We start from the raw sequence: 24,860 nt of genomic DNA, 5'->3' as shown, positions 1-24,860 counted from the left end.
AAAGATACCCCTTATAATATGATTCATTAATAAATAGCCTAAGTATAAAAACAGCCTCTGAATTTCTTTGCGTATTGCATCAATGATTTATCAGTCTTCCCAGAGGGTACATGGTTTATGTAATCGGGTTTATGATGTACTGTATGTAATGTTAACCACAGACTTGTCACTGTGCCCGAATCTTCACACTGCCAGCCTCATCCCAAACATTATTGTGGGCGATGAGTGTCCTCGGGGCTTAAATGCATTACTGGTGTATCTGTTCCAAATGATCAGGGACAAAATGACTTGGTACTAGAACAGCACAGATCAAGCAAAATCAAGCTTTCATACAGAGCTACTGTGGCCACACAGGACCAGGAGTTTTCCAGAACAGCTGTTGGAACTCATTTAAAAAGTTGTTGAGACACCTCCAAAATCCGTAATCTTGGATAACTTTGTTTAGTCTGAAGCTTTGTTTACACTTGGTAATGACATAAATCTGAAATGTTGAGGAGATTCCATGTAAAGTGATTTGAGTGATGAGAAAAGCACTATATAAATGTAACAAATTATTATTTTGTTTAGCTTGTTAATGCATGCTGATTAAGTGCAAAAAGTCCGTAAAACTAAAAGAGAAAGAGTTGTTAATAATAAGTGCAAAATACTGCCTTTCGTATTAACTTGTACAATCTGTGTAGCTGCATGTATCTCTTTTTTATATATTGGATATTTTATATATTATTATGTCATTTTTTATAAGTGCATAAATTTACAGTAAAACAGCATTTATAATGTTACAAAATATTTCTATTTCAGATAAATGGTGTTATTTTGAGCTTCCTGAATCCTGAAAAATACATATCACAACCCCCCCACCAAAAAAATAAGCAGCACAATTGTTTTAAAAATTACTAATAATGAGAAATGTTTATTGAGCACAAATTAGTACATCAGAACGATATCTGAAGGATCATGTGATACTGAAAATTGGAGAACTATTTTTACTGTATTTTTTAAACATAAATCAGATTTTTTTTATCAAATGAATGCAGCCTCAGTGAGCAAAATAGGCTTATTTTAATAAATATTTATTTATTTTAAAAATTTTAGTTTAAATTTGACTTCACATTTTCCGATTTAAAATGTGTTACATTTATGAAATGTAATGTAAAAATGTAATTTTTGTCGCATTGAATTGTGGTTTGAGTCATCTGTTCATAAAACGTTTTGGACCCCATTTACACTTGTAAATGGAGTATTTTACTGTGTAAACGAGTGTCAGCACTCTCACAATGTCTCATTTCCTTGTGGCATGTAATGTAAAAATGTTTTCTCCCATTCAATTAGGACTTGTACTTGCAGGTTAATGGCCACAGAGTCATACGACTTTTTGTCGCATGCATTTTTTTATTTCATTGAATTGCGGTTTGAGTCATCTGTTCATAAAGCGTTTTGGACCCCATTTACACTTGTATTTAATGCTGAAACTGGATCACCAAGAACATTCGTAAATGGAGTTTTTTCACAATGCGGTCTCACAATGTCTCATTTCCTTGTGCATCTAATGACCCGGAGCTCAGAGACTCTCACCTGCTGAGAGGATAATCTTGTTGGTTCCCTCAAATAAACATCCACCGTTACACCACTGTCCCACTCAGACTTCTCGCGTCCCTGTTCCTGACAGCTGTCATTCACTCAGCGCTCTGTCTGATCCAAGTGGGAAGCGGAGCTGAGCTGACGGCTTTCAGAGGTTTGTTTACAGTGAGCGGCCTGACTCTCACAGGTTCCAGTGTTATCTCCACGCTGTGTGTTTTCACAGAGGTCTGCTGAAGCGCTGTGCCAACAGTTGCATAACCCAAAGGCATTTTCTCAGCAAATGCAGTAGTAAAGCCTGTGTTCCCTCTGGCTGTATGAGCATAACTGATGTGCACTGGAACTGAAACGCTAAATAATTTCCAGACTTGATTGTTGTCAGGCAGATCTGAGGGATTGAGGTGTTTTGGATAAGGTTTGGCTCGTGAAAGGGATGGATGAAGAAGGAGAGCACAGACATTAAAAGGCTCTTAGACGGAGTGGCTTCACGGTGGAGGTGCGGAGGTGTTTATTTAAATGTCTAAATGTTTAATAGAGAGGATGACATGGCACATGGCAGAGCCTCACTCTGCAGGGAGAGATGGAAGGGCGTAAATAAAGGTTATGTAAGTTTTAAAAGGCAGGAGAGATACATTTCCAGGAAAGACTAGTTTACGAGAGACTGTTTTACGAGATGGAGATTTTGCATTAATTCATGCAATGTTGTTGCATGATAACATTTTTAAAGCATGAATGTACACCCTTAAGGGGTTGTTCACCAAAAAATGTAAATTCTGTCATAATTGACTCACAATGAAAAAATGCCCATATGGAAGTAAATGGAGCCCATTAACTGTTTGGACTTTCTTCAAAATATCTTCTTTTGTGTTAAGCAGAAGAGAGAAATTCATACAGGTTTGGGGTTTAAACTTGTGAAATCAACTTGGGGATGAGTAAATGATGATAAAACTTTCTTTCTTTTTTTTTTTTTTTTTTGGAGTGAACTAAACCTAGCAGCCACTATTGCAATGCAAAAACATACAAGTTCTTATGAATTATCCACCCATTCGCGAAAATGTAAAAATTTTCATAAAAGTTGAGAATTGCCACGAGATTGTGTTGGGATGGGCATACTGCATTGTCACTACATCTATATTTGTTATTATTGTGTGTTTTCAAAATTTAAGGATTTGATTTTTTTGTGATAAATAGAATATCGTTGTTGCAGATTGCATGATGTAATTGACTGACATAGGTGAGGTTTTGTCAAAATATCAAAAATAATCTTGGCAGCATCAGTAAGATAGGAATATTTGATCCTTTCTTCATGATGTTACATTGTGTTATATATTTTCCAGGTACTATTTAAAAAAAAAAAAAGTAGTCAAATTTGAAACCTAAAAATTAATAAATTAGCAAGCAAGCATTGTGGAAAACAATGAATGAAAAAATGTGGATGTCAATTTTTGTGGTTGGACCAGTAAACCTTTTTTTATTTTTTGAGCTTTGCATATGCTCCATTGGTCTTTTATTGTTATCTGTATAATTAAATATATCATAAAATTATAATAGGATCTCCTATTTGAAATGTAATATTGTCCAAATACTACACGCACTGTTAAAAACATGTGTTCAATTTACGGTAAAGCTGTGGTTGTCAGAAATTTACCTTGTAAAATATTTATTTAAATATTTATACGGTAGCAAAACTTTACGGTAAAAAGGTTTTACAGACTTACCTTAAAATTTAAAACATAAAACCCCAAAAAGACTAAGCAAACTATGAAGAAACAAGTTATTTCAACAAAAATACATGCAAAGTGTCATGCAGGGAATTTTGGGAACGTCAATTTACGGTTTTTCATTGTAAATTATACAATCAGTTGTTCATTTTCACTTTAAAAACTGTAAATTTAACAGTATTTTACAATAAAATTACATTTACCATTAGATCTTTCACAGTTATTTACTGTATATAGTAAGGAAACTTTCTGTTAACCAATTAACAGTTTTTCACTGTAGCATTTTTACCGTTAAAATCACAAACATTTTTTACAGTGTGCTGCTTAAATTGCATTTGCAAAGGTTTGATTGATGAACTACTCTACACTAAATTCTTCCACCCATTTTCTTCGCCTTTCTGTTTGACTTTAAGTCTTATCTGAACTGCCCTTGTACAGCCCTCTCAGGACCATGACAGGAAGCCCTGGACATCCACACCCTCTGTGTTAACAAAGGCTCTCTAGCCAAAACACAACAGTTGAGTTCCTGTGTCCACTGCAACTGCCCTGTCATCCTCTCCCACCCTCCAGCCAGAGGGACCATCCAAAGGCCAGATTTATACTTTAAACAAACACCAAAAATCATATTTTTACTGGTTAATCGTGTTTTACACTAGAAGCTTCCGCTCAGAGACAACTTTATAAAACCTTATAACTTTTCTTAAGTATTTTATAATATTTTATTCTCAGCTAGATTTTGGCTAAGACATAATGATAAACAATATGAAAAGACTGAACAGTGTTGTTCTAATTTTAGTGTTTATGGATATATTTGGATATTATTTTCATTTTGTATCAGTCGCAGAAGTAAACAAATGCAAATAACAAGGACAGATATGGCAATGAGTTGCACCACCATTTAAAAGCATGTTATTTCATGTGACTATAGTTTCCTTTCTGCGTACATTTATTATTATGTGGTTCAGAATCAGATAACCACACTTTCCTATACACTTTATAGATCAGGTCACGCTCATCATCACCAGTCTCCGGATAAATGAATGATGGCATTTGTTCATTTTGAAGGACAGTAAAAGAACACCTTCAAACTGAATACTTACACAATTCTACTGAGGTTTCGTTTTAAGTGCAGCCGCCTGGCTTTGAACTCATGTCAGACATACCGAATACTCGCTTACACACTTATTCTTCATTTCGCTCCTTCTCTGTTCTTTGTCTCTCATTGTCACACCCTTGCTGCCTCTCGTGTGCTCACAGATATAGCCTATGTATGCTGAATTTTAAAACATGCCGCTATTACTTTTTCTATTCATTTTCATGTAATACTTTCATTATTTTCTCTTTTTTATTTTATTTATAATGTTACTAACTAATCTTACTTTTGCCAAATGTTGGATGGGGATGGGCACATGGGGCTCAAAATGAAGGGAGTAAGAAACAGTTGTTTGATATTAGCTCAAATCTTGGTTTAAAGTGTTTAAATCATAAACACAGTCTTACGAAACACCTTTATCGTGAAATAAATCCTTTAAACACCCTCACTGGAAGGTGATCACTAGGCCATGAAATTGCCCCACCAGTTGCATAAGCCAAATTTACACACCACTATTTATATTCCAATCCTAAAACACAGAATATAAAGAGGTGTTCTCACTAAACGTTTATGATGGTTTTACTAAAAGACTGTCATCTCCTTGTCTAATTCTAATATTTCAACCCCATGATTTGGATTTTGCAGTTTGTGTAAGCACCAGCTCTATTTTTTTCCAAGTGATTACCTTCCATATTGCTCAGTGCAATTAAACTCAAGGCATAATTACTTCTGAACATCAATAAAAGTAAATTATCCAGTAACAAGTTGGCCGGAGAATGAATGAATTGAGTAAATGTGTCGTCATAGCCTGGCGTGTGTGAATGAGAGGAGGGCGGGAGACGTCGTGCTTCTCAGGAAAGGCAGGGAGTGGTGGAGCACTTATCTCGCTCTGCTTTCCCCTCTCACCCAGGCCTATCGCCCTCCACCCACCCGTTCACACTCAGACATTCACACCTCGCCCCTGCTGTTAGACATGGCAGATGAATGGACTGACTTCAAACATATGTTAATCAGAATTTAAGCACTGACAAATGAGACACACACTTTTATGGCCAGCCATTAAAGGGCCTAAACATTAACTCCGCCAGGGATGTCTGGTCCATCTAAAAGCAGGATCACAAATGAAAGTGTTGATTACAGTGCTGTTTGAAGGACCTCTTTGATTATAGTATTACCATCCATTTCAGTTGATGTCGAAGACATTTTGTGATCTAATTACTCAACCCACATAGGCTGTAAATGCTAATCTGTGGGACCACTACTCACCAGTTTGATACTGTGCTGGTTGGTTTTGGCTTAAACATAATACGTTCAATTTTATGCAATCAAGAAACTTGAAAAATAAAAATAAATTATATATATGGATATATATACATATATATGTATACATGACATCACATCTTTGAGATATTTACATGTGTGACGCATTTTCAAAGTTCAGTTACAGCTCAAAAGGGTACATTTAGGAGCAACAATGAACCTTTTTCTTAGTTTTATCAATATGTCATGACACACTGATCAAGTAGGTTATATATATATATTCAAAGATTGAGGTTGGAAGTATATTTGAAAGCTTTGTAAGTCTATCAAGGCGCACCTGCATTTATTTGATCAAAATACAGCTAAAGAGTAATATCGTGAAACTGCACCCAAACAAAATCTTACTGAAAGCTCATTTTATGAGATATCAGCTAAAATCTGGATATTAAAAATAGTATCTTTGTAAATAATAAATGTAAACTTATATATCTTTTTTTTTTGTTGTTTCACTATAGCAATAATCTGTTTTCTTTAAAGAGACCAAACTTAAACTGTCATAAATCCTGAATGCTTTAGAGTTGGAAATCACATTTTTCAGGTCAATGCTCTAAAAATCAAGTGTAGCGTCAGGTCACGTTAGTCAAGCTCTCAGCTGATACACGTCTACCTATAGGAATATGACGCATAACACTGTATACTCTCCTTCAGTATTATCAACAATATTGCATTTCTCAGTAGCAAATTACCCTCCTCCATCCCCAGCTCCACCTCAGCATTTGAGATGTTTGACATCAAGTCTAAATGGTGTTAAATCTGTCTTGCTTTCAATTTTACAGTTATCTCAGAGGCATCATGCCCATTCAAACCAAGGGTTTAACCCCGTATCATCACCAATCATATATGAATTGGATATAGGAAATGTATGAGCTTGCTCATCAAAAACATTAGCTCCACTGCAAGTCATTGGAACACCAAATCATAGTAAACATCTGCTATACATGAAAATGTTAGTGTTCCAGATTGATTCCTAAATGGCCTTAATGAGTACCTTTGAATACCTTGAGCTACAGTTTTACAAGTGTAAGTGGCTCTTTTACGATAAGAAGCAGTGCAGGACACTCGGTGTAGGGAGTGTACGATAACATGTCCTGAGTCAGCGTGTTCTGGGGTGGAGCAAACAGGAAGCCTGCTCTGATTTCTGATCTCTTTTACCAACACTGGCCCTTCGATCCCATGTCACTTGCATCACAAGATCAGAAGGAAAGGGGCCTGAACTGGGTCACAGCAGCGTACAGGAAGGATCAGGAGCGATAGGAAAGTATGGGAACTGCTAAACTCAGTATGATTGTGATAAATCAGGTTTTTTCCTTGAACAGCCATGAGAACGGCACACAAGCTTAACCTCTGCCCCGCTTAAATAATGTTTTAGTGGAATAGACCACGGGGCTCTGCCCCCCTACAGAACCAGCATTAGTAATACAAGTGAGCTGTACTTTCATGCAAAGACAAAAGACACGACACACCGGTTCATTAAAATTCCTCGGCTCATCTGCATGACTTGTGAAGCAGAGGTTGTCAGGTATAATGCTCAAGCATTGTTCTCAAACAAATCAAAACAGACAGCCAGATCACACCTCTTTCCAAAGCACCGTGACCAACCAGGCTGGATTACTGAGTCTTGATGTTGTTGCCTTTCAAAATATGACACAGCCCTGATAAAATGGGTCTTTTATTACCAAATGTAATGATTCTGAGTTAAAAAATATTAATAAAAACTCCATATCACAGTTTTTTTTTCACAAAATAAGAATGATTTTTCAAATTGTATATATATATATATATATATATATATATATCAGCTTAAATTGTTAGTTCACCCGAAAATTATGTCATTAATGACCCTCATCGCTCCAAGCCCGTAAGATATTTTAGATTTAGTCTGGAAGCTTTCTGTGCCTCCATTGAAAATGTATGTTCGGTATCCAGAAAGGACATAAAGACATCTTAAAAAGTAGGCCATGTGACATTAGTGGGTTAGTTAGAATTTTTTGAAGCATCGAAAATACATTTTGAACCAAAAATAACTAAAACTACGACTTCATTCAGCATTGTATTGTCTTCCGGTTCTGTTGTCAGTCCCCGTTCAGTGACGCTGCAATAATTATATCCGTTAAAATCAGAGATGTATAAAGTACTAGAAACCCGGACTTGAGTAAAAGTACAAGTGCTCTGTCAAAAGAGTGACTTGAGTAGAAGTTGAAGTGCTCTTTAAGCACCACACTTAAAGTATTCAACATTTTTTGTACTTAAATATTGCAGGTAGTTTATTTTAAAATTCACTACTTAAGTACTAAAAGTAAAAGTACAAGTGTGTCATGTAATTATTAAAGAAAGCTACTAGTTTGAACTAGCAATCAAATAAGGCGCTTTGGCGGCCGCCAAAAAAATGTCATTGCAGGACAAGCCCTGCATTAGTTGTCAAAGTGTGTGTCAATCAATACCATTACCCTATACAACTGGCGTGTGATTTAGGCAGCATGAAAGCCAACTTGCAACTTAACTACAACATAATTGTAACGAGTAACTAGCAGAACATTAAAAAATATCAAAGTAAAACTATTAAATTCATCGAAAATATCTACTGAAGTAAAAGTAGAAGTATGAGAAAAATACTCAAGTACAGATACAGCATTTTAGTACTTAAGTACAGTACTTGAGTAGTTCTACTTCGTATACATCTCTGGTTAAAATCAGGACTTTATAATAATGAATCATGTCATACTTCTTCACTTTAGCAAAAAATGTAATGAAATTCCCATCATATTTTATGTGATGTGCTAGAGCAACTTTTAGGCTCTAACCCTAAAACCCTAAAATTAGTAAGAATTCATATTCATATGATGGACAGTGTAATAAATAAAAACATATAACTATGTTTTAAGATGCTAAATTGTGAATTCTCTTACACCATCTCCTCATAAGAGCACCAAACCAGAAGGTTTTCCACTGAGCATGATGCTGTGGCTTCTGTGGAGGATACATGTTTTTGCATTTTTCATGATTTGAGACCCAATTAGAAGCCAATCCCACCTCTATTATCTCTGAAACCAGTATCAAGGGATCTGCGTCTGTCATCCAGCTGCCATGAGAATGCTGAACAGCGTCCAGCGAAGGATTCCTGTTTGAACTGGTCGGCTGGCGTACACAGGCCCCTCTCCCTCCGTTAAAGCCTCATTGTTCCCAGGGAAAGTGTTCTTGTGCTAGAACCGAATGTGCCTGATCTTTTCCAAACATAACATGCGACTCTGTGGGGCTCCGGGCAAAATCAACTGTGTTTAAAAGCTCTGCAGCGGTTACATATCGCAGTCTGTAAAAGAACAAATTCTACTTGTTTAATGCTTATCTCAGTTGGTTTGGCTTGTTATACAAGAACCATTTCACAATAAAGAATAATATTTCCCAATGTTTTTAGAAATGTGTTCTTTGTGTCCATGTTGGTTTTGTAGTAGTAGTCTAACATATCATGTGATATATGCATCAATTAAAACAGAACAGATAGTATCATCCAGACATTTTTGGCTATGACAAAAAATAATTTAGAAATTAAATCCTTTGTATAAATTACAGAATTTGTAAATTCATTACACATTTAAATGAAAAAAAATGACAAAAGCAAGGTAAAGAAACCTAGATACACATCAAATTTCAGCCTTCAAATTCAGTATGAAGATGAGCACTCATGAAGCAACGAACATTTATATTTGTTCGACAACAGACTTAGTACAAAGTTCATCCTGTCTGGTCACATGCCTAGAACGGGACACACAGGACACACAAAGTTCATGTCATGTCACCTATGTTGCATGTCCCAGTGAATCTATAAAGGAACAACCTTTAGTGACTCATATGTAAAGTGCGTCAAACGATTATCAGACTAAAAATGTCATCAGAAAGTTTTCAGGTCATAAGTTCATCATGCAAGTAATAATGATAACTCAAAACATGATAATGTTTAGTGTAGTTGTGGATTTATTCAAAGTGTACAAAATCCTGACATAAATATGAACATCCCCAACACACAAGCACTGAAACTTACACATTTCAATGTGGAACAGTGGATAGTTTAAAAAAAACGCTTCATTCGAAGCAATACATTACTTCTTTTTTTGTAGCATGATAAACTCTTTACAAAAAAAAAATCTGAATCTACAAGTTCATAGATTAGAAAAGGGAATTTCTAAAGTGCATTTAAACATCTCTTGTCAGGGAATCGCACAATGTGGGTACAAGCTAAAAATGACAAAACAGTCCTCAAGCTTGGGTTAAACTCTACTGCACCAACATGTGTCAGTCAACAGAACTACTTAAGAAGGACAGTACACCTTTAAATTCACCTGTTGAACTACATGACGAACACCCCTTTTCTGTGATTCCGATCTTTAAACATTTGTGCATTCCCAAAACAAGCGATCCATAAAGCTTATTCTGGTTCCCCTGACCACCGAGACAACAAACACTCAGAGAAAATAACAAGTGGCCATTCTGGATAAAAACCAATCACCTGAATGTATACATTGGATTTTTCATTCTGTCCATGGCAGCTTTGGTAATCAATCCCTCCATTTCGAGATTACATGAATGCTAGGATACGTGTAACACTTCAGACGCAAAGACAAAAACCAACTCTTTGGCGATCAGTCTTTGTCATTTACAAGTTCATGACCAATGTTGTCCTTCACGAGACCTCGATGTACCACAAACCCCATGACATTGCGTAACACTGTGTTGATGTAAAAGTTCCATGTGATCGTCCCACCGCTGCTACAATCCAACAACCAGAGTGGTAAATCAATATTGTCCTCTGAACTATTTATCCAGAACCATCTGACTGATAAAACTCAGCCCACTGAAACAATAACTCCAGGAGCGCAGGGCCGCAAAGACCAACGGCACGTCACCGGTGGAGCCATCACAGAGGCCTACCACCGCGTCCAGCTCACATTCCCGTCACCAAACAGTCATCTTTTCCTCTTCTGCTGCCTCATCATCTTTCTCCGCTTGATGATCATGGAGTGGAGACGTTCCAGGCCTTCTTGTAGACCTTCTCCGATGATGGCACAGGCCGGTTGGAGGTGCCAGGGCGTGTGAGAGCCGAGCTCGTTCAGCGCCAACATCTGCTCGACCTCACATAGAGGCAACGCGCTGCGCAGGTCCTGCTTGTTCGCCACCACCAACACGGGCACCCCCTGGTTCTCCTGTAGCCGCGTGATCTTATGGAGCTCCGTTTTGGCCTCCTCCATGCGTTCGGCGTCCACCGAGTCCACCACGAACACCAGGCCGTCAGCACACCGCGTGTAGGAGCGCCAAAGCGGCCGGAGCTTTTCCTGGCCTCCAACATCCCAGAAATGAAAGGTCCCAGTCCGGCCTTTCCCACCGAGAGGCAGCTTGATCTTCTCCGTGTTGAAGCCCTTGGTAGGAACGGTGTTCACAAACTCATTAAAGCGTAGCCGGTACAATACCGTGGTTTTACCGGCACAGTCCAAGCCGAGAATAACAATGTGCAGGGCCTGAAAGGACGGCAGGCAGGGAAAGATGGCATGAGGCTCTGATAATCCATTCCCCATCTTGTTCTGCCACTCTGATGAGGATGAAAGCGAACGCGGAGACTCAGGGGACCAGGTGTCGCTGCTGCTACCGTTTCACCAAATATTCACAGGGCTTCTCTCGTTCCCCTGAGAAGCTGCTGCTATAACCTGAAACCAAATGAAAAAGGAGATGATGCAATGAGGCCAGCAGTGAAGCACCATGACACACAGTTTTACAGCTACTTGGCTGTTCATTTTAAGTAAGTATGCTTTGCTGTCTTTGTCAGTCTAAAAGGCACACAGATTCAAACTAGCTGGATGTCATTCAGTGCCTTTTTTGATGTTGAATGAGGCATGAAACAGCAGGAAACCCATTTGCACATGTAGCGCCACAGGAGCACCAGAATTACGCATCGGTAAAAATCCTCGTGCGCAAAAGGCTCATTTTGTCATTTTATTGTTCAACAGTAGCCAGTTGCAAATAGAGACAAATGCACAGGCTCGCCTATGTAATCGTGGAAAACACGAGCATGTCGCAGATCTCTATGGCCATCTGTAGAAGCGCTTTAGGAGGGGCACATCTCCGTACATAAAGGCATGAATCTTGTTCATTATGTTCTTCCAACAAGTGATTCAACATAAGAACCATTATTATGTTGAGCTCTAAAAAATGTTGAACGCGCCCTAAAAGGCTTGAACTTCGTTACCAAAATAATAAGTTACTCTAAATTGTACTATTATTGCACAGACTAATGTTATTTTTCAATATTGAAGCTTTGTAAGCACCCGCGTATGGAAATGAAATCTCGTTCGGTAACTTACCCACCTTATTTAGTGCGATCTTTGCGTAACGCGTTAGATGACAGTGTTTGCGATTATTTCCTAAATATTGTTGCCAGTCAGATCAGCTGAATCGACAAGTGTATCCACTCCCTGTTACAGCGCCTGTTTCACTCACTGACTCCACAGCGAGAAGCATTCCACTTCATTCTAGCAGGGCTGGCTCCGCCCACTGTGTGGAACAACGCGCTGATTGGTTCAATTCAGTGGGCGCGTGTTATTTTCCTTGGAGTTTGATTGGTGAAGAGTGAAGCCTGTCGTCTTTTGACACACACCTCCTCACCACCTGTTCACGTCGCTCAACGCCTTTAAAGTTTGAGAGACGCGCGTACAGGTGAGCCTTACCCAGGTTATGAATGACAAGTTAAATGCTTTAGCTGGAAAACAAAAATGTTGAGTGTCCATTTTTTGTTTTAATGTATCCACTTCATCCAGCATTTGTCCCCTGTGTTCTTATACATTTCGTTATTCGTGTAGAGACCTATGTTTTACTGAGGAGACACGACTTAAAGGGATATTCACCCAAAAATTAAAATTTGTCATGACCTAGCCTAGCCTACTCAGCTTCATGTTTTTCCAAACCTGTAACTTATGAGTTTGCCAGCATTCTGTTTGATTACCAAGATAATTTAAAATATATTTTATAAAAATCTGCTGTAGCTGCATAAAAAATATTAGTGTTCCAGATTGATTCTAGCCTACTTTATAAAAAATATTTTCGTTTGTGTTCAATAGAGGGAAGAAACTAATTAGGTTTGGAACAACATCAGGGTGAGTAAATGCTAACAGAATTTTCACTTTTTGGGTAAATCTCATCCGAATCACGAACATTCAATCCGTTTGTTAACGCTTTAAGCAATGTATAAGTTCGAAAGTTCGATTCTAACATATTAATAAACACAAAGGGAATATGGAGACATGATTGGTGATAATTTGCAGAGGGGAAATGTAGGATATTATTTTAACATAACTTGTTTGTGTGTGTGGTGGGGGGGGAATCCCAGTAAAAGAGCTGCCTGAACTTAAAAAGTGAAAAAAGGTAGGCCTACGTCAATTAACAACATGAAAACGAATTAAATGTCTAAAGGAAAGCAAAAGAGAATAAACATAAGTGAGCAACTCTTTTCAAAGAAAGGAGGCATATCAAAGTGTCAGAACATTTAGCCGTGCTATATCAATACACAATTACCCAGTGATGGACGTGCTGCCATGCACGTATTCATAGGCAACACCGGAGATCTAACTGAATAGCTACGCTAGACTGGCTTAATTGCTCGTCCTTAAACAATCGTTCGTCTAAGTTCCTTAATAAACAAGTTAATTCAGTACAGAGGTTAATTGGTCTATCACCTAAAAAGACAACATAACTACATTGGCATGTCAAGTAAAATATGCCTATTCAAGAAATGTACAAAATACGTTAAAAAATATGAAAACTTCTTACAATCAACATGTTTAAGGTAACAATTTTGCTTATTTGAAAATCTAGAAATGAGTTTTTAGTCATATAAATCAGTTTTATAGATCTAGCAGCAGCACTTAATTTAGGCTGAACAAAAATTGTGATGAATTTGTGCGTAATCTTTTTGTTTATTTCACTTGTGCGCCATCTTGTGGTACTGGGAGGAAACACCACATGGGCCGTTATTGTTAGTATTGTTCACCATGCTTTCCATTAGGCCAATGGAAGCATAAGCAAGCCCATATATTCTGCTCATTCATTGGATAGGCTATCCTTGGAAACCAACTGCATGCCATAGGCGACAGGTTTTACAGCTGCGCTTTATTAGATTAGTCCTTTAGTCACAACAAAAATAGTCCAGAGTCAAAATAACATAGGAACATAATAATAATAAAAAATGTTTACCAGTTGTGGGGGAAATGGAATGATAAATCAAGTATATAAATGTATGTCTTTTTTTATAATTTATTTTTTTACTTTCATTGTTCATGTAAATGAAACGGTAATTTTACAACAGTCTACTAAAAACCCACCTGTGTCACAAATGTGACCACTGCCATGTTTACAAGTATTTTGATCATGATTTATATGCAGTTGTTTGCAGGGTTGGTTATGCTTGTTGTGAGGTCCAAAATATTTGTCTATTTTACTATTATACTATATTCAATAGTGAAACCTGTTGAGCACCAACTAAGCCAGACCTATAGTTTAAGCCAGACCTAACTAAAGTATAATGATGTGCACAGGCGAGGGTCAGTTTTAGGGATTAGGGGTTGGATTTGGACATATGAAGTATGATTACCCTGATATAAAAACAGTGCAAGTCTATGAGATGTTCTCACTAACAAAGTGAAACTATGAACCTCCCTTCTTATGACTCTTATCAGGAGTGTATCATGCATTTGACCAAACCATTTGGCTGGCTGTCCATGCACAATAAGACATTGTTAGCCGCCACACATATTTCACCATTGTTCAAATGCTTATTAAGTGATATGGAAGATTCCTGGATAAAAAGGAATTTTAAGGCTTTGTATCTATGATCAAATTACAATTTGTATGTACAAAAAAGAAAAATAAATTGGTGTGATGAACTTTAACCATCACCTTTTTAATAAAATTGTAATCAGTGTTTACACGATGATGTTTCTGGAAGTACTTCAGGGAAATAATGGTGTTTTTCAATGTACCATTATCCTCTTATACCATCACTTGGCCAAAGTACTTTTTACAGTATTTTGCACATATCAGTGGTCAGCAAAACTAAAACAACAGTTCTAGAATATCTTCAGTTATTACTCGTTGAAATATGTCTCTTGTTTCTAGGAGGCTCTTGTGTGCTGCATTGACTAAGAAACAATTTTTTTTTTTTTTTCAAAAAATTTATTGATTTTTTAATTGTACAATTTAAATCATGCTTACAGAATTCCAAACAATTCTAAGTGAAACCCCAACTTTATGACTTGAACATTATTGAGTAATTTCATATGTTGGACATATGGCATATTTTTCAAAGGATTTGAATAACAGTCCAATACAATTCACGAATCATGCTTCAGTAAACAACTATCTGTTTTTATCTCCCCAGATAAGTCTGTTGAGTTAACCTGGAGTCCTCAGTTCACCTGCAGTGATCCCACTGCTCTTGCCATGAGGTCACTCTCCCATCGCGAGACGTCCCACCCAAGGAACCAGCCGGTGAATGTGGGGGGCTCATGCCCCTGCTTTACCACCACCACAGAAGTCCCCTTGTCCCGTCCTGATGGGTCTGTCTCAATGTAAGTCCTTGCTGCAAAGGTACAAATACTTACTTTACATGATATTTTATTTCATGTTTAAACTGTGTCATATGATCTGTTCAAGCATGCAGTTAAACCTGTTAAAGGCTTAAAGGGGTTTCAGATTTCAAATGTTTTTTAAGGAATATGTGCCTGCTGCATCTCACCAGCTTTTACAGACTCAGTCCTCTCCACCTCATTGGCATCCTTTCCAATCCACACAAAGACCTGAGATATTAAATCAGGGGTCAGAGACATGTATCGCGAAACCAAAGTCAGGAAAAATCTTTGAATATTAAATATTCTCAGAGACGTAATTAAGGATGTAATCATGAGATAACTCTCTAACCTGATCCCAGACATCCAGTAACATGACATCATCCTCTGCCAGGTCATCTTGGTTAAACTCACCAGAAACTTCTTCAATCTATAGTTGTAAAAATGCATTAGTGTCCAAACAATATTTTGCCTATATGTACCGGTATCTGAGCGGTTATCACAGAAAGACAAGGCATGTTTTATATGTATTTCATGCAAAATCATTTTTGAAAGCAATAACCAAAAGTGAAACTGAACTGGACTTTGGTTTACTCTTATCAGAGTCTAGGATACTCACGATGAACCTGCCACTTTTGTTGGAGCAGGCGAACATACGGGGAGGATGGGGTATAGTTTTATTCTGCAACATCTCAGATTTCTGATACTCTGTCTTTCCACCCAGAGCCTTCCAGAAGTCCTCTTTAAATGGAAAATGAGCAATATAAAAAACTCCTGTCACCCACCAATGTGTGATTAAAAAGGATGAAGAGTGTGAATTGAATTTGTTACACATTGGCCATACCAGGCTCATTTCCTTCAGTAACTGACTTGGTTTTGCACTTCAGCTTCTCACTCATGTACTTTGCCCCTCGTTCCTCTTCCTCGCTCGCCCCCTTCCCGTTCCACACGTACCCATCCCCCTGTGGTAACTTCAGCAGGTAGGCGTCATTGGTGTTCAAGCTTGATGCTTTAGCATCCACCTGTTAGACCACAGACCAACACATTCAGAGGAAATTCGTAAATTAAAAACAGGTCACGCTAACCAAAAGATGGTTAAATGTTCTGGAACATCAAGCAGAGATCTCCACCATCGTGGCCTAGAAAATCTGCCAGTGCTAAGCAGGATGAGCTAGAAAGTCTAACATGTTAACCTCAGCTCCACCACATGGTGGTTTACTGACACCAACCAGCTGGGACAATCTACTGACTATAAATGATCAGGTTAGACTAGGGATGCACCGATATGAAAATTTTGGCCGATACCGATAATTCTTTATTTTTGAAAGCCGATAACCGATATATCAGCCGATAAATTTCAAATTTCAAAAATTTTTCAAAAATCCAAATTTTTATCTAATTTTGAGAGCCTGATTATGAAAACAAAAGTCTCACTATTAAGTCCATGTCCCAAGCGCACGATTACAATGATGTTCTCTTTATAATTTTGTATAGCCGATATGACAGATTTGCGGTGCGCATGTTGTGCCGAACCGTATTTTCATTTTTTGAAGAGATTTCAATCATATTTCAAGAAATTCAAAAACATAAACAGTGCTCAACAAGTGTCTCAGCTGAAGGGAATAATACATTATTTATCGGCTTTAATTTATCGGCCACATTTTCTTACCAGGCCGATAACGATAACATTAAAAATGAACATATATCGGCCGATACCGATATGCTGGCCGATATATCGTGCATCCCTAGGTTAGACTTGTAAACCATGCACAAGATACTTGGTTGAGGTGTATCTTCCTTTTCCTGGTAATTTCATGTGACCAAACTGTTTCTGGACATTGTACTTAACCAGAGACCAGGACTCACCTCACAAATTCGTGTAATTGTGCCCAGGTTCCTGCGCACTTGAAAGAGGCGGGTTGGAGGTGCGGGTGCCTGTCCCCCCTTCCTAGAAGTCCCATTCTTATACACGATCAGAGGCTTTTCCTTGAAGAGACTCAGCAAATGAGGTGGTTCCTTCCCTTGAGTCACTCGCACCTGGATGGATGTGGAATGGAAACACCATGGTAAGATAATAGCCCCGGGTTAGTCGTGTTTAGTCCAGTCGTGTTAACTCCATAATCCAGCCCTATTTACAATCGATAAAATTCAAACTACCATCACCTGAACAGCATTTCCTCCCAGCGAACGGTCCAGTTCAACAGTGAGAAAGGCTGAAGCTGTCAGTTCATCTATTGTGCTGCTGGAACCTTGCCTGAGGGTCAAAGCATAGAGAGATAAGCCTTATTTGATTTTTTTTGTGTGTGTGTGTTTTTGTGTGTGTGTGTGTGTCTGCATGATTTGACTCTCCCTCCGGAAACTAGCCACTTATACAGAGCTTACCAAGTGTAAATGATTTGTCCCTTGGTGTAAGTATATAAAATGATATAGCAGTCCCCTCCATAGAACTGGCCATATGTCTCTGGGTCTACAGGAACCTTGGTATCTCCTCCAGTATTTCCACTCTCCACTCTCCAAATCTGTGAAACAACATCAGATTAAGAATATCCATCAAACAAATTCACAGTTTAGAATGGCTGGATTTCATCCAGTGATTTTCGTTGATAATAGAGAACAATCTATAATTATTGTGCAATGAAGTCTTCTTAAGATGTGCTCAAATAGGTGAAATTTTGTGTACAGAAAGGTCCAGTCTATTGTCAGTAGTATATTAATGTATATAGCACAGGTCAAACAGAAGTCACTTTTAAACCTGCTTTCGTCCTCAAGCAAATTCCAGATCGCATGGATTCTTATTAACATTGCTGGATTTCGCCTGTGAAAGCCTTTCACTGAGAAGCCATAAATTGTGCAACAGTTTCATTTTGACAGTAAGATGCTCATCCGCAACCAACGCAAGCACAATTTCACTTGTACAATCTCTGATCTTTTGTATGCAAATAGTGACCTGGGTTTTTCCAGTGCCGTCGTCGACCATGTTGTACTGAGCAGCCATTTGCTGAGACTCATGCAGCTTTGAGGCATCAAACTCGGCTTGTTGAATCTTGGCGATCCGCTCGGTGACGAAGACTCTGCCTAGACCCTCAGACTGGTCCTTCTCTTTCCAGTTTTTGAAGAACTGCTTAAAGATGGGTGTCTCTCCACCCTCTGGAAGGACCTGGATCTGTGTACAAAGACAAAATGACCTGGATAACCAACCCGATCTCACGACCAAGTCGTACGAATTCGACGAATGATTAAAAAGTGGCTAATTCGTAACAATTCATACGACCTCACTCGTACGAATTAGTACGATTTTGCTAAATCGTACATATTTTACGAATTGGCCAATTCGTATGAATTCGTACGAATGACCTACCCCTTACCCCGCCCATAAACCTACCCATCACGTGGGTTTAGACAAATGGTACAAATTCGTACGAGTGAGGTCGTACGAATTAGTACGAATTAGACACTTTTTAATCATTCGTCGAATTCGTACGAATTGGGCGAGAGATAGTGTTGGGATAACCCTAAGACTATACTTATCCCCTGTCGATAAAAATAAAAAGTGCAAAAATATCTACCCCTAAAAGGTTAATTTTACCTGACAGTAGTAACATGTACTTCAGCCCATTCTCACCCCCAAGGCGTCACTTAACTGACGCCTTGGGAAGCATTTGGACATGCTTCAATATCTGACGCTTTAGGCGCCCTTTAGCGTCAGTTAGATGACGCCCTAGGATCGCGTGTACCCTACCCCCACCCCACACCTAAACCTAACCGCGTCCTCTAGCTGACGCTTTCCTTTAGCGTCAGTTAGATGACGCCGTAGGATCGCGTCATGTAAGTGACGCTAAAGGGCGCCTAAAACGTCAAATATTGAAGCATGGTCAAAGGTGACGCCTTGGGGTGAGAATGCGTTGTGTACTTCTATAAACATTTTAGGCCTAAATAAGGTATAAAGATCCTGCCTTGATAAGCGATTGTTCCCCTAAAGGTACCATATTGACAGTGTTGCTACATCTAAGAGTGATGTGAATTGCTAAACCTGGGTGTTTGCGGGATATCCCATCTGCTTAATGAAGCCCTCAGCTGTTTTCATGGCTTCCTTCCTCTCACTTGGATTTGCGTTGCGGCCTAAATCATCAAAAATGAGGTCAGTCACCTTGGTAGAATGTCACGCAACTCCTTTGTGTAATGGCTTCAGTCTACAGATACCTTTCCATACAAAGATCATTTTGTTTTTTCCATGGTCCAGAATGAAGCATTCCTCAGACAACAAGTCACTTTGGGTAAACGGATTCTCCTCTGACACAAGTGACACTTGCATTTTTCCTGTTGCATCTGATACCTGTAAAGCGCAATGGCATTTAAGTGATATCATGTGACAGTTCCTGTCTGTTGAATTTGCATATAGATAATTTAAACAGAAATGTACAGACTTGTTTACCATATAAAGTTTGGCCATTTTCCTGTTTGACATGTCAGCAACCGCATCCTCGTTGTCATCGCCTTCAGGAATCTCAGGCTTCTCACCGAGAACCTGTGATGTTCAAAGTCAAGGTATGAATATGTCAAACTTTCCAGCTAAACTGGATATCGTACTGCCTATAGCAAACATGATTGTGGTCAAAAATAAGCAAGTTCAACCGGGTCCCAGTTACCCGTTGCATGCAAACTCTGGCAAACTTCAGGTGTGATTTGACACTTTTACTTGATACCTTCTTCATCTCTGCTGGTTCCTGTCCTTCCTCTACAACCACCAGCTGGGCCCGTCCGTTCCTCTCGTTGTCTCGGATGCCAGTGGCTACCTGTGCAGCTTTGAGGCGCTCAAACTTGTTGCACTTAGACCCACACCATTGGTAGATTTCCTAGTTTCAGAAATCGGTTCAATTGTTGGGGATCTTGTTACACATATAGACAAATAGCTGGCAGACCTCCTAGGAAGACATTGACCTCAAAAATTGATTTCTTTCTTTGTAAATTTGTCAGTGACACATGCCCTTTCTTAAGAAATAATTTTAGCGAATTGTCTCTACCTTTGGAAATACAACTGTTTAAAGGGATAGTTCACTTTGAAATAAATTTTTGATATGTTTTAGCTTACCTCAAGGGCATCCTAGATGTAGGTGTCTTTGTTTCCACAGTATTTTCAATTTTGACATTTTTCAATCAAACCGTTGTTGTCTATCAGTCATAGACTGGAGGCTTGCACAGCATGCACAGAGAAGTCAAAATTAAACATGATTTAATAACTCGTAAATGTAAGTACACATTGATGATCTAAGACACGAAACGAGCGGTTTTTGTGAGAAAACGAACAGTATTTCGTTTTTACCTCGTGTAATCACACAGTGACGTCCAAGTGATCTGAATCAGTTGTGCAATGTCCAACTGAACCGAACTGAATCAGTTCAATGTTACGCCGGAAGTGATCGCTTGCATGTGACGTCACTCAATATTTACACGGAGATTTCGGAAGTTTTACCTTTTCCTAAACATATTTAGATATACCGAAATCGTCAATGAATCGTCAGATCATTTTGTCACGGCTATGAGTACAAGAGGAAAAAACGATATAAATACTGTTCGTTTTCTCCCACAAACCGCTCGTTTCGTGTCTTAGGCCATCAATGTGTACTTACATTTACGAGTCATTAAATCATGTTTAATTTTGACTTCTCTGTGCATGCTTTTTTGGTGGACCCCCTTAGCCTCCAGTGTATGACTGATAGACAACAACGGTTTGACTAAAAAATGTCAAAATTGAAAATACTGTGGAAACAAAGACACCTACATCTTGGATGCCCTTGAGGTAAGCTAAAACATATCAAAAATTCATTTCAAAGTGAACTGTCCCTTTAATTGTTTTATACTGTCATTTTGTAATGGCATCAGTCAGGATTTGTCTGTGATGTTTATGGTCTTTAGAGATGTGAGAGAGAGCAGCACTAAGTTGCAATCATTCAGTCAAGTGGTATTATCAGATTTAATCTTCCTGTAAACCATCCCATGCTGTGCATTGTCAGCAAGAGCCTGTTCGATGCTTTATAGATGCATCTGCTGATTGGCGTGAGACATGGTTCATCTCCTTGTGCTCTCATAACATTTGCTCTACACAGTATGTTGACAAAGTAATTTGACAGCAATGCAATTATAAAACCCACCCATAAGTGCATACAGAGTGATATTAAATACACACTCCACAAGTGAACCAGCCTGTTACTGTCTAAAGAAATGTGTAATACATTCAGTTTCTTTTTATTTGTTAACTCTGCATTGAAAGATTTGTAGATTATTGCTCAAAATTAACTAATTTAGCAACTTAAATAGTTCCCCTGCTTTTCAAATGACAGATTTACTCACTTCAAGTTCATCATTTAGTCACCCTCAAGATTATATAGAAAGATTATATAGAAGATTATATAGTCTCATGGAATACTTCAATGGATTGTATTCTTTTTTTTTTAATTTCCCAACTGCAGTATTCATGTTTGCACAGTGTGGACATTTTTTTTCTGCAGTAAATACTTCCATGGATGTTCCACGGAAAAGGTCTAATCATAATTTCGGAGTGATGGGAGGGTGAATGAATGATGACACACTTCATTTTTAGGTGAATATCGCAGCCTTAATGCAGCCATTTGTGTGTTTGTTGATGCAGCAGGTCTTACTGCTCCTAGATCAGCTATGAAGCAGTCGCCGTTGTTGAAGCTGGCCCAGGAGAGAGGCACTTCTGTGGCCCGGACAGTGCGCCTGCCCTTGATGTGGAAGAGTCGACGGGCAGTAAGATCATTGGTGACCACGTGTTGAAATCCAGATGCCACACCTCCGGTCTGAGGAGGTAAGAAAATATTATTCCTCTGCTCTTTCTTTTTGTTTTTCTATTTTCAAACACTTTCCGTTTTTAAACACATTTGCAAGACACAGTCTGAGGCCAAATGCAACACTGAGGAGTTGAATGTCCCCAAACACGTGCTATAACACAACATTCCCTCAGACCATCTTGAATGTTTGGGCTTGTGAAAAACAGAAGGTCCTAAGTGTGAAGGTACTTGACCTCGCCCTAATTGTAAACAAAACGACTAATCCTAGATTTGCACTGTGAAGTCTAGGAAACATTTTCTCAACTGGCAAAATAAATGCTGCAACTGTCAGTGTTTCCATCAGTTTAAACAACGGCTTTCTGTTTAACGTAAGGCAGACCTGAAGTAAGATAAATAATAGTACTCTGTTGGGAGTCAATAGAGAACAAAAGCAGGAATAGAAGGGATATTAACAGTCTCAAACCTTATATGTGATCCCGCCTTTAAAGTAGCTGGTAAAGTTGTTGGACTCAAAGCCCTGGATTTCACGGTACTGGACTGGTTTACCTCCTAGGTAGTCATCCATCTGAATGGTAAAGATGGCCGCGGCTGTACTTTCATCTTGGGAGCAATCTTTACCTAGAGAGAGACAAAGAGACTTCATCCAAACCTACTTCTGTGGCCTATTAATTCAGGTTAATAATTAAGTGATTGGTTTTTTTTATTTGATTATTTTACACTTGCAGCTCCTCAAAGGCATGAGCATTGCATTTCTAAACTAGAAAGAGCTGTTTGTTTTCACACTTTGATGACAACTGATACCCAAAGTGTTTATTCTTTTCACCCAGCATCAGTTTTGACACTTTAAAGCCTGCTGTATTAGCTTTTGCTTGTGACCACAGATGTGCTGTATACAAGCTATGTGACTTTCTATGTGACTTTTTGTGGAAGGCTTTTATTGGGTAAATGACTTGACAAAAAAGATATGGTAGAAACATCATTAAGGAATCCATTTACATTGGAAGGTTAATGACTCATAATGGAGTGTGTGTGTGTGTGTGGTTACGGACACCTATAAACTCAAGGCCAAAACATCACAGCGATATTGACGTTATAAGACATCTAATGGGGCAAAGAAAGTGCTTTCACTTAGCAGAGGAAGGAAACCGTTAAGTGCAAATGGTTAACTAAATGGCTTCTAAATTTCATTATTTCATTTTCTACGTGATCTTTCTGTGTTTTCTGATCTTTTCCAACTTGACCACATGAGGCTTCTCCGGAATTAAAGATCAAGTTTTTAGGAAGTCGCATAACATGGCATTTTGACACTGTCATAAATAAGTACCATTTTAAAACATTTTTAGAGATGAATTCACCTTGACATAAGGGACTGCATGGGTCCTCTCTATCACATAATTTCCCCCCTGCATGTTTACATGTTGCCTGGATCATATGATTTTAAATATTAATAAGCAGTTAAGCTTTAAAAATATATAAATATTAACATTTAAGGATTAAAAATGTACAAATATTTATTATGGCATCAGAACAGGTGTATCACCCTAACCGTTTTGACTTCAAAATATCAAATTGCATTTTAATTCATAAATTAAAAAACATGCTCTTTATAGAGTAGGTGCATAGATGAAAGTCCAGTATTAAAACCATGAGAACCAGCAACCACTTCTGAGAATGAACTTTATAACCTACGCAATACTAAACCATCATTTTATTGGGGCCATATACTTTTTCATTTATCTGATGGTGTATTTACAACGTGCACATTTCAGTATCATGTCAGCTAATTTGCCGTCATCTTTCCTCAACTTTTTAAGTAGTGACTGAGATTTTGCACTTTCTTTCTCTCTTTTTTCCTCCCTAATAATCATCATTCATACAGATCTGGACAAAAGTTTGTGAATATAAATTTGACCTGATAAGTTACTAGATTGTGCTGAGGTAGGATCTGGATCTGAGATCAGTCACATGCACTTGACTAAAGAATATATTCTATACAGTTTATATTATAAAAAGAGTATTTAACACAATATAAAATTAAATGATATAATATTTTTATGTTAAGAGTTACACACAAGATTTAAACACTTTTCTAAAGTAGAGAACAACCGCTGCTTACCCAGCCAGTAATGCAGATCATAGAAACACGAGTTCTTCTGTTTGACAGTGTGGAGCACCAGGTAGGCATCGCCTATATAGAAGCTTCCATGCAAGTTCTTAGGCACAGGGACCAGTTCCATCTTTTCAATTCTCCATATCTGGAGACCGGCGCTGTTTCCAGCCTGCTCGAACTCTTTATGGTAAAGCCCCATGTCTGAGAGAGGTGTGTGGAGACGAGGTGACAGGCAGACGGTGTACTTCTGTGACCTGACAGCACTGAATCAATAACAGCAGTGTGCAGATGTATCCACTGACACATTAGTGGGTGTGTTCAGAAACATGAAGTAGTTAAACACACACACAGAGAGAAAGAGAGAGAGAGAGAAAGAGAGGTGCAGTGTGAATAAGAAATTGAGTAATAAATGTGCGAATCTTTTTATTACATTTCCTGTTTTTTTCCCTGTTTTTCTCATGTTATCATAACCCACACCGGTCAACTTTAAATGAATGTAATGAAATTAACAAAGTGCTGTCTAAATTGATGTAGAAAGACTCATGTCTGATCAGGTTGTTGCGATAATGAGAAGCAAAAGATAGTTGAAACTACATTTGTTTATTTACATTCACAGCATATTTATTTCTC

The 24,860-nt window shown here is 38.3% G+C and overlaps 2 protein-coding genes across 3 annotated transcripts; both read right to left on the bottom strand.

Annotated features, from left to right (window-relative positions):
- Positions 1 to 9,655: 9,655 nt before the first annotated feature.
- arl4ab (ARF like GTPase 4Ab) lies at positions 9,656 to 12,219 on the bottom strand. Of its 2 annotated transcripts, none has more exons than XM_039681124.2 (2): positions 12,061 to 12,219; positions 9,656 to 11,402 (listed from the first exon to the last, which is right to left on the bottom strand). In XM_039681124.2, the coding sequence occupies exon 2, from the start codon at positions 11,271 to 11,273 to the stop codon at positions 10,668 to 10,670; it is 606 nt and encodes a 201-aa protein (XP_039537058.1). In that variant the 5' UTR covers positions 11,274 to 11,402; positions 12,061 to 12,219; the 3' UTR covers positions 9,656 to 10,667. The 2 variants fall into 2 exon arrangements, with proteins under 2 accessions (XP_039537058.1, XP_039537059.1); XM_039681125.2 differs by having other exon boundaries at positions 12,057 to 12,211.
- A 2,835-nt stretch (positions 12,220 to 15,054) lies between these two features.
- Positions 15,055 to 24,514, bottom strand: scin (scinderin). The gene is made up of 16 exons (XM_039681017.2): positions 24,237 to 24,514; positions 22,584 to 22,738; positions 21,968 to 22,129; positions 20,015 to 20,164; positions 19,744 to 19,836; positions 19,512 to 19,644; positions 19,342 to 19,430; positions 18,259 to 18,474; positions 17,694 to 17,830; positions 17,475 to 17,565; positions 17,178 to 17,348; positions 16,156 to 16,333; positions 15,931 to 16,052; positions 15,664 to 15,741; positions 15,482 to 15,542; positions 15,055 to 15,325 (listed from the first exon to the last, which is right to left on the bottom strand). The coding sequence occupies exons 1-16, from the start codon at positions 24,427 to 24,429 to the stop codon at positions 15,153 to 15,155; spliced, it is 2,202 nt and encodes a 733-aa protein (XP_039536951.2). The 5' UTR covers positions 24,430 to 24,514; the 3' UTR covers positions 15,055 to 15,152.
- Positions 24,515 to 24,860: the final 346 nt, after the last annotated feature.

Source organism: Pimephales promelas, chromosome 18 (assembly GCF_988280905.1).
Source record: "Pimephales promelas chromosome 18, fPimPro1.hap1.1, whole genome shotgun sequence".
In the NCBI taxonomy this organism is placed as follows: domain Eukaryota; kingdom Metazoa; phylum Chordata; class Actinopteri; order Cypriniformes; family Leuciscidae; genus Pimephales; species Pimephales promelas.
Note: the sequence above shows the minus strand (reverse complement) of the source record. Positions and strands in the feature narration are given on the sequence as shown.

Excerpts from the sequence above, each read along its gene's own strand:
- arl4ab (XM_039681124.2), bottom strand. The coding sequence starts at position 11,273 with ATGGGGAATGGATTATCAGAGCCTCATGCCATCTTTCCCTGCCTGCCG.
- scin (XM_039681017.2), bottom strand. The coding sequence starts at position 24,429 with ATGGGGCTTTACCATAAAGAGTTCGAGCAGGCTGGAAACAGCGCCGGT. Across the intron at positions 20,165-21,967 it reads TCATAGCTGATCTAGGAGCA|GAAATCTACCAATGGTGTGG; the intron begins GTAAGACCTGCT and ends TTCTGAAACTAG. Across the intron at positions 15,742-15,930 it reads ACAAAAGTGGCAGGTTCATC|ATTGAAGAAGTTTCTGGTGA; the intron begins GTGAGTATCCTA and ends TTACAACTATAG.